Here is a 9,697-nt window from a genome sequence, read left to right as displayed (position 1 = left end):
CCTGCTCCCGCTGCCCTGCTCCCAGCCGGTGCCTTTTCCAGTCGGGAAGCCGCAGCCCGGCCGTGATTCGGCGCCTGGGGCGCTGCCGAGAGCTGCCCTGGACAAGGCCCCGTGTGTCGCCACCCCAGGACATGGTCGGTCTCGCAGGGAAGCTGCCCTGTGCTGGTGCTTGAGCCATTTTCCTGGTCCATCTTCCCTAGTGGAAAGTATTTTGGGGCCCTGCACTTGGTGGCTGCTCTGAAAAGCAAGTGGCCTTCAAAGGGGACTAATTTAAGTAGATTAAATATAGATATCTATAGATATCTAGTAGATAAATATAGAAATCTATTAATGATAATGACTATTAAGGAAGCAAAACCCCAACATCCAAGGCCAGGAGCCCCAAATCCAGCAGCCCATCCCAGCCCTGTCCCGCACAGAAGGAGCTGGAGAGGAGAGGTGGCTGCTGCCAGCAGGGAGCCCGCAGACTCCTTGGGCCGGATTATGGGGCCAGCTGGCACATCCTGCGCCTCCCCGGCCACTCCTGAAATCCTCTTAACCGGGGAGAGGAGGAGAGGGGAATAAAAAGTGAGTGGGCTCTGGCGGGCGGCGGGGCCAGGGCGCCGCGGGGCCGCGATGCCGCTGCACGCCGAGATCCTGCGCGAGGTCTGGGCTGCTGAGAGGTGAGCGCCGGCGGGAGGGCTCCCGCACCGTGCTGGGCACCGGGCTTGCTGCGAGGGGCGACGTGTCCACACGTGTCCTTGTGCCCCCCAGCCTGCGGGACRGGGCTCGCGCAGAAACGGAGCCGGGCAGCGAGCGGGCTCGGCGCCCTGCATGTGCGCTCGGCGGGGAGCTTTCCCAGGTGGGGAGTGAAAGGCTGTGGTTTTCTTCCCTTTGGGGACATGGGCTTCATGGCAGCATCAGAATTTCTCCTTTTGCCCTAAATCAGCCCAATATCTCCCAGCACCAAGGTTTTTACAGAGCAAATCACAGGCGAGCGAAGAGGGCACGAACTGCTTGTCCATGCAGCAGGGGAGTGGGAGCAGGGCCAGGGTTTTGCTGCCTGGGCAGGGCACCGAGAGATCCCCAAGGCAGGTTGTGCCCCCAGACTCTCCCGTCAGCTTCCTGTGGGTCCCTCCTTCCCTTTGGAACTGCCCCTTTGCCACGTGGCAGGGGAAGAGGGGAGATGGTCCTGTAGTGCTGGGCTGCATCCCGGGGGCTTCATTCTCCCCTGCAAGTCCCCCAGATGAGGTGAGAGGCTTCATCTGCTCTGCTTCTTGCCCACAGCATGGACGAGGAGCCTGGCAGCCCCCAGCCCCACAAGCCCAAGCAGGTGAGGAAATCGGCCACGGTGGAGCGGGTGCCSCTGGCACACGTGGTCCTGCTTTCCCAGTAGCCAGAGGTTTTTCAGCTTGGCTGGGCGTCCCGGGACCCTGCAACCTGTGCAGAATGTCGAACAGGGAGCAACAGCCCCAAGAAGCACGGGGTGAAGCATCCCAACCCTCCTGCAAAATGTCTTGGGATGCAACATGCAGCCCCTGCCCTCAGGACCTGCCTTTGGAGAATTCTTTCCTGCCAAACTCCACCGCAGAGAGGTGGAAAAGTGCTCAATGGAGTGGAAGAGGCACCCCTAATCCGACAGGGTTACTTATGTCACCTTCCCATGCTGACACYGTGGGCCCAGATGTTTATGGTCCAGCTAATTGCCATGATTGCACACTCCGTGTTGGATTAATCGGCGTTATTTATAGCATGGGCTCAGCAGGATTAGGGGGGGTTGCATCTAATCCCTGCGCTTCCGCATGGCCCCGCTTTGCGCTGGCCTCAATCCCCACGTAACCGTGTTCCTGCCGGCTATTCCTGGGCACGGCACTACCTGCTGCAGTCTCTTCCAAGTGGGTTGCGATGGGGCGAGAGGCAGCAGGCAGCTGGCTTGGCTCCACGTGCCTCCTCCTCCGGTTTCCAGCCTGTCCAATGGTCCCTCCCATCCYACCAAGGGGGAATCACAAGGGCCTCTGGCCCTGATGGCCCCGTCTGTGGGCAGGCGGGGAGGACTGTGCCCAGCAGGGATGGCACTTCCCTATCATCCCGCAGAGGAAGCTCCATCCCATCCCATCCCATCCCATCCCATCCCATCCCATCCCATCCCATCCCATCCCATCCCATCCCATCCGTCCCCTCCCAGGCACTGGGTCTCATACCACCCACCCAGCAGCAGGAAGAAGGAGGCTGCCCAGTTCATCCAAGGGTCTTCTGGATGCACCAAAATACCGTGTTTGAAGCCCCCAGTGAGCACCCAGAGTCCATCCCAAAAGCTCTCCAAGGGTGCCAGGCAGAGGAGTGCTCTGCCCCATCGTCCTTTCTCAGGGTGGTAACAGTGTCCGTGCTGGCAGGATGTTTCTCTTTCCATGCAAAGCCCAAACCACCACATTTTGGAAAGGGACCCCCCATATTTGATAGTGGGGACGGTCGTTAGGAGGGTGAGGAGGAGAACCGGCCGTTCTGTGTCTCCTGCAGCTGCGGCCGGTGCAGAAGCTGAAGAAGAAGCGGCAGGAGCCGGGTCTGGAGGTCAAACCCCGCAGACTGAAGGTGAAGAAGGCGGCAGAGGCGGGCACCGCTGAGGAGCCCTGCATCCCAGCCCAGGGTGAGYGGCAGGGACGGACACCACCCCCAGGCACAGGGATGGAGGGGACGCCTTTTCCCATGGGTCCCTTCACAGGGCCATCCACCTGGGGGCTCTCCTGATGCACACAGGTGTCAAGAAGCTGAGGAAGAAGAAGGAGGAGAAAGGGGAGGTAGAGGGCGACAAGGACCCCTACGCCAAACCCAAAGAGCCCCGGAGGAAGAAGGAGCCTCCTTCCACCCCCATCCACGTTGCCAAGGTCATGAGGAAGAAGCAAGGTGAGGAGACAGCCGCTGGTGGCGGGTCCCTTTGGAGGGTGTCCCGGGTCCCCGTGCAGGGTGTCCCGGGTCCCAGCGCGCCCTGTCCCGGGGTGTCGCATCCCCCAGCCCGTCCGCAGCCACGAGATGGCGGTGCGCGCGAGACGTGGCTGCACAGGGACCGTCTGCGCCAGTCACCCTGGCCGTTGCTTTAACTGTTTTATCTCCACCGGACAGAGCTTGCTGAGAACTCAGAGGATGATGAAGAGGAGGAGGAGGAGGAAGAGGAGGTGGTGAATAAGRACCCGCCAAAGAAACTCAAGAAGAAGGTGCCCAAGGAGACACCCTCAAATGAGGGCAAGGAGAAGAAGGCGAAGCCGAGGGGTGAGCACCGCGGTGGGTGGACCCCCTCCCCGGGCTTCCAGTGACAAGGGGACATCCTGTGCAGGCCATGCGACCTCCCCACCCTGCTCTGCCCGGTCCCAGCAGGAGACAAGAACGAGCCGGAAGGCAAAGCCAAGTCTGCCCGAAGTGCCAAGAAGGAGCAGACATCCATGTTCCAAGTGAACGGTGAGAAGAAGGAGAAGAAGAGCAAGAAGAAAGGTAAAGAATGAGAGGGGGCCTCAACGGCGTGCCCGGTCAGCAGACACCCTGTGACACCCCCCATGTCCCGCAGCCGCTGCCAGCAGTGATGAGGAGGATGACTCTGATTCCAGCACCAAGCCCATCCGGTCAGAGAAGAAGAAGAACCCAGCATCCCTCTTCCAGACGGGTGGCGACCCACCAAAGGAGAAGAAGACCAAGAAGAAAGGTGGGAGCGGGGTGGATCTGCGCGGAGGATAGGGACTCCCCTCTGCTGCCCCTGGCACTGCCACAAGCTCCGCTTTGGGAGGTCCCTGGGGTGATGGGATCCAGGTGGGCACCTCATCCCACGCTTGGAGGCCATGACACCACCGAGACAGGACGAGCAGCCTGGTGGCTCTTCACCCCCAACACCGGTCACCATTCCTGTGTCTCCCTCTCAGCTGTCCACAAATCCGCGGAGGCCGGGAGTGCGGAGGAGAGCCCGGAGCCGAGGAACTCCAACAGGAAGGGCAAGGGCAGGAAGGCCAAGAAGGTGAGGACTTTGTCAGGGGTTGTGCGGTGGGGCCTTGCYGGGTGCAGTAGGGCTGGGGCTGCCGTGGCTGACATCCCCTTGGCCGCCGCGGGCGGTGGCAGAAGGAGGAGCGGCCGCCGTCGCCCGCCGTGGAGGTGGACAAGCTGGAGGAGTTCGTGCTGCGCCCGGCGCCCCAGGGCCTCAGCGTGAAGTGCCGCGTGACGCGGGACAAGAGAGGCATGGACCGGGGGCTCTACCCCACCTACTACCTCCACCTGGACAACGACAAGAAGGTGGGCRGCCGTGGGGGGACCGAGGTGGCCGGGGACCACCCCTGGCACCGCCACCACAGGCCGTGACACCCATGGTGACACCCAGGTGTTCCTGCTGGCTGGGCGGAAGCGCAAGAAGAGTAAGACCTCCAACTACCTCATCTCCATCGACCCCACGGACTTGTCGCGYGGCGGCGAGAATTTCATCGGGAAGCTGAGGCAGGAGCCCCCCCAGCCCCCATTCTCCCCCTTGCTGGGCTCCATATCTCCGTTTCCTGCTGGGTGTGGGAAATTTCCATGCGGGGTGCTCACAGGGGCTGCTCTGTGTGTGTGTCCCTGTGGGGGGAGAACAGGCTCTCCCGGTTCCCTCTGGGAGCAGGAGGCTGGAAGGAGCCCCAGAGCACCCAGCAATCAAGTCCCATCCAGCGAGTCCCCGAGTGAGGGAGGGGGGACGGCAGCAGCGACCAGGGTGACCACCCTCCCCTGGGGTCCCATCTGTGTCCCCCCCACTCTGCAGGTCCAACCTCATGGGCACCAAGTTCACCGTGTTTGACAACGGGGCCAACCCCGACCGTGCCAACGCCGACTGGTCCAACGTGCGGCAGGAGCTCTCGGCCGTGGTCTATGTAAGCACCGCGTCCCCCTCCACCAAACGCTGGTGCCAGGGCAGGGGTCTCCCTGCTGTGACTCCCTGGGGCRCCAAGCTGCTTTCACCCATGGGGTGTCTCCATGCAGGAGACCAACGTGCTGGGCTTCAAGGGACCCCGCAAGATGACGGTCATTATCCCCGGCATGAACGCTGACAACGAGAGGGTGCCCATCCGGCCCCGAAACGTATGTCCAGGGGTGCCATGCGGAGCAGGGCTACTTGGGGGCGGCGGGTCTCCCGCCTCGGCGTGGCTCTTCACACCCACAGGGCTCATGCCTTTGGCAGGACAACGACGGGCTGCTCATGAGGTGGCAGAACCGCAACATGGACAACATCATCGAGCTGCACAACAAGGCGCCCGTGTGGAACGATGAGACCCAGTCGTACGTGCTCAACTTCCACGGCCGTGTCACTCATGCCTCCGTCAAAAACTTCCAGATCGTGCATGCCGACGACCGTAAGTTTGGCTCTGCGGCGCCTTCTTGTTTGCCCCCCTTTTCTTATTTTTGCTCAGTTGCAGCGTGGCCTCGGTTTGCAGCGTTGCAGCGTGGCCTCAGTTTGCAGCGCGACAGCACAGACAGCACGACTTGCAGTATTGCAGCACGGCCTTGGTTTGCAGCATTGCAGCGTGACCTTGCTTTGCCGCACAGCTCCGTAGCCACGGGCTGCCCACTGGCTCCGGGGAAGCCACAGGGACCACGCAKGTCACCTGTTGCCAGGCAGATTAGGGCAAGGGCAGCTCCTGCGGGGTGCCSGGCACCCCTTGGTGCTGCGGGCCGCGACCCTGGGCAGTGCAGCCCTGTGTCCCTCCCAGCCCCTGGCTGCTGTGCAAAGCCCCAGGGCTGCGCTCGGCTCCCTGCGCCAGCTGCCTCGCCCGGCCGCTCGTCACCTGTCCCCAGTGCTCAGCAGCCCTCAGCGGCTGGGGTGTTGGGTTACAGGCCAGAAAAAAACTGATGGGGGCCCCCGGTTATTTTTACCGATTTCCTGTCACCCTCATGCTGGTGACAAAGGAAGCCCTGCTCCCACGGGTGCTGCTCGGCGCTTTCCGCGCAAGTCTGGATCCCGCTGGATCCCTGATGCCATGGGAATGGGATGGCCGGGGACAGCGTCCTGCTTCAGTTGCRATGGGAAACGGTGGCATTTGGGAAAAATGGGCTGTAAAACACTGGGCTGCAAAGCCCGGAGCCCTCAGGGTGGTGGGTTTGGGACAGTGGCCAGGGTCCTGGGGGCATGGGTGGCATTGCATCCCCAACTGAAGGCTGGGTGGGCAAAGGCTGGGAGCAAGGCGGGTGCCACAGCCACCGTCCCCATCCCGCAGCCGACTACATCGTGATGCAGTTYGGGCGCGTGGCCGAAGACGCCTTCACCATGGACTACAACTACCCGCTGTGCGCTGTGCAGGCCTTCGCCATCGCCCTGTCCAGCTTCGACGGCAAGCTGGCCTGCGAGTAGCCAGAGCCAGCATCGCGCCGCGATGCCACCCGGCCTGCCCTTCACCACCTYGGCTCCCTGCTTGGCCGCTTCCTGCCTGGAGAAGGCACCCCGAGGGGCATAGAGCTGCCCGGGCAGCCCCGCAGAGGGCCCCAAGGCTCTGCCGCGCGGCCCCGTCCTCCCACCCGGACAAGCCAGGGAAGGACGGGCGGCCGCGGGCGCACTCGGCCCCGGGGTATATTTAGCAGATGAGCTGCCTGTTATCCTGATTTCATCCCTTTGAGACATTTCTTGGAAGTGAATCCTGGAAGAACATCCTGCCCTTGCTTGATTTTATCTATTTCTTCTGCTTTTTTTGTGGGGGGTTTGGATCTGGATGCCCTAGGACTTAAGGAAGGCAATGGGTGGGCAGCTTCCTTCAGGCTGCACTTTTTTGTCCCCAAAACACATGTGATGGTGACCCCGGACTCTGCCCAAGGTCAGGGATGGGCGGCACGGTCGGTGCCGGCAACCTCCGAGTGGGAATTTGGTGGAACACGACGAGGCCCCCTGGGCAGATGGGGGTCCCATCTTGGCCTCGGGAGGGGGGATGCAGCTCGCAGGGACCCGGGCAGCTGGTGCCAACTGGTGGCCAGCATCTTCTCTGGTGGCTCCTGGGGGCCCCTCAGACCTTGGCTGGGCAGTGTCTGAGGGCCGATCCGGACCCAGGGACGCTGAAGGAAGCAGATCTCTATGAGCACCCCTGTGCTGGTCCCCGCTCGTGGACCACGGGCTCCTGTCCCTGCAGCCCCCCCGCCAAATCTCCACAGTTTTACCTCTTGCTCCCTGCAACCCGCCCCCAAATTCCCAACTCCCGCTGTCGCAGCAAGGGCAACCACAAAACACACCCCAAAAGCGGCATCCATAGGAGAGCGCAGCCTCCAGCGAGCACCCGGGGGAGTGAGGAGAGGGTGCAAGCGAGCAGCCCGCGTCGCGTCGCCCGCACCAGCCTGGCCCGAACCCAGTGCGGCCTTGGGAAGGACTGGGACCAGTGGAGCAGCTCCTGGGGCTCCAGCCCTCATCCGTTGCAATGTGCATCCAGTTTGGGCGCCGGGAAGCGTGACGGATGCACGGGCAGGCCAATGAGCGCAGCGGGGCCGCACGCGTGGGCGGGAGAGGAATGCTCGCTGCGAGTGCCGCTCCGGCCCCGGCGGCAGCCTTATCGGCTCGCGCAGAGCCCTGCGGCTCCAGCGWCCACCGGGAGCAGTTTTCCCGCTGCCAGAGGATGACAGTGGCCCTGGGGCAGCAGAGGGCAGAGCGGGAGGCTTGGGCGGTTTGCCAGGGGGGGAAAAGTTGGAGTTGGAGCCATGCAGGCAGGCGGTGTGGGGATGGGTTGGAGCCCCGCATGGGGCTGTGTTGCTCGCATGCTGCAGGGACACAGCATGGATTTGCCTGGGATGCAAAATGCGAAACTGCAAGATTTTTGCAAAAAAATAAAAAAAAAAAAAAAAAGAATATTTGGTGGGGAAAAAACACCCATCCCATCTCCAATGCCAAATGAGGCATCCCGAAGGGGCCCGCAGGGCTGCCGGCTCCCGCAGTGTGCACTTGCTGGCCTTCACAGGGGATTTGGGCTCCCAGCTCCCATAACTGGGAAGGTCCTGGCGGGAGCCATGGGATCTCCATGCATCCATAGCGGCCCAGCCCATGTTTTCCAGCCGCTTTTGAGAAGGAATGGGCTTTTAATTAGTGAAGCCGTGGTGGGGAAGTGTCGGCGTTTTACAGCGTCGTAGCTGTTCTTGGTTTGCTGCCCRAGCTCACATGTGCCGGCCGAGAGCAAATATTATTTATGGCGTTGCCGCTTGCAGCTCTTTTATACTGTGAAGYGAGAAGGGAAGTCGCTGTTCCCACCAAGTGCACAGGGAAGAGCCCAAAGGCGGCTCGAGGACTCCCGAAGGAGGGAGGAAAGGGGGGATCAAAATGCGCCGGGTGCAAGCGAAGCAGGGAGCCGGGCTCGCGGCTCTGGCGCTGCCGGTGCGGAGCTCGCGGCTCCCGAGCGCTTTCCCCGCGGCCCGACGCACGCGTGTTGGCTCATGCCTTACTCAGCCCAAACTCCGATTGAACTCAATTAGGACTGTCATCTCCGGGAGAAGCTGATGTCGTTTTTGCCCAAGTAAGGGATGAGTAACGCCGGCTCCCGAAGGGCCTACGGAAAATCGGAGCCATTTTGCCGCTGTTCCTAGGGCGGGTTTGGCCTCTTGGCGCCCAGCGCTGGGGGTTGTGGTGGTTTATTCCCCATCGGAGGGTGCTGAAAGTGCCAGGTGTCAGGGAGCTCGTGGCCTCCAATGCCTTGTCCATGAAAGTTGTCCCAGCAGGAAAATCAGGAAAACGTGCGTTGGATGCGGCTGCCCAGAGCATCCACTGTCTGACCAGGGTGCCGGGGAGCCGGTCCCTGTCACCCATGCCCATGGTGAGGGGGGACAGTCGCCTTTCTGTGATGCTCCAGCTGCCCTCAGCTCACTCCAAGGAGGTCTCCTTGGCCTTGCGCCCAGCCACTTTTCCCTTGGGAAAGGGGAACTGTGGGGGCTGAAGAGCCTTCCTGGGCACTACGTGCAGAGGAATAGGAGGCCATGAGGGTGGGGATGAGGCTGTGTACTGGAGGATGGGGATGAGGGCGTGATAAGGGGGAGGAAGGCGAGGATGGGGGTGTGCAGACGGTGATGAAGGCAGAAGGATGGGGATGAAGACACAAGGTTGAGGAGTGTGTGGAGGGGGATGAGGAGGAGGGTGTGCACAGAGCGAGGCAGGCTCAGGGGCGAGGGCACACAGTGGAAAACTCTGTGGGGCAGAGCCGTGTCCACCACGGCAGCGCACGGCAGGGGGGCACAGCCAGCAGGGCAGGCCGAGGATGATGAGGATGATGAGGATGAAGGCTCCTAGAGGGCGCTGCGGGGGCCGGGTCGCCCTCCAAGCCCGAGCTCAGCAGCGGGGCAGCCCGCGGGGGATGCGGACCCGGCGACAGTGGCGGCGGGGGGGCGGGACACGACGCCGCCGCGGCCCCTCGGCCGCCCATCACCCGCGCGGGGCCGCGGGGCGGCCGAGGGCGAAACCGGGCCCGGGGCCGGGCGGGAGGCAGGGCCGGCCCGGGGGAGGGCCCGGCCCCGCCGCCTCCTGATTGACTCCCAACTTTGTGCTCCTCCCTTGCATAAACTTTCCCGTCGCTCGCGCCTGGCTCCGTGCGCGGACTCCGGAGCGAGCGGCGCTCCCGCATTCCTGCCGCCCGGCCCCGCTCCCGGCCCCGCTCCCGGCCCCGCCGCCGGCGCAGCCCGCAGCAGCGCGGAGCAGGTAAGAGCCCCCCTGGGCCCGGCGTGGGGGGGACACTCGCTCCCTCTCCCCTGCGCTTCGGCCTCC

At 63.0% G+C, this 9,697-nt stretch overlaps 2 protein-coding genes across 3 annotated transcripts in view; both read left to right on the top strand.

Annotated features, from left to right (window-relative positions):
• Positions 1-615: 615 nt before the first annotated feature.
• TULP1 (tubby like protein 1) lies at positions 616-6,328 on the top strand. Its single transcript, XM_026053260.1, has 14 exons — positions 616-662; positions 1,267-1,312; positions 2,512-2,623; positions 2,734-2,880; positions 3,097-3,243; positions 3,349-3,462; positions 3,536-3,670; positions 3,885-3,976; positions 4,078-4,248; positions 4,334-4,446; positions 4,745-4,853; positions 4,963-5,061; positions 5,162-5,333; positions 6,195-6,328. The coding sequence occupies exons 1-14, from the start codon at positions 616-618 to the stop codon at positions 6,326-6,328; spliced, it is 1,638 nt and encodes a 545-aa protein (XP_025909045.1).
• A 3,293-nt stretch (positions 6,329-9,621) lies between these two features.
• Positions 9,622-9,697, top strand: part of TEAD3 (TEA domain transcription factor 3) — a 15,366-nt gene continuing 15,290 nt past the window's right edge. For both annotated transcript variants that reach the window (XM_026053197.1, XM_026053198.1), the window contains exon 1: positions 9,622-9,631. The gene's annotated coding sequence lies outside the window, so the exon portion shown is untranslated. The remainder of the gene's footprint in view (positions 9,632-9,697) is intronic.

Source organism: Nothoprocta perdicaria, unplaced genomic scaffold, assembly GCF_003342845.1.
Source record: "Nothoprocta perdicaria isolate Ctin4 unplaced genomic scaffold, notPer1 scaffold_97, whole genome shotgun sequence".
Lineage (NCBI taxonomy): Eukaryota > Metazoa > Chordata > Aves > Tinamiformes > Tinamidae > Nothoprocta > Nothoprocta perdicaria.
Note: the sequence above shows the minus strand (reverse complement) of the source record. Positions and strands in the feature narration are given on the sequence as shown.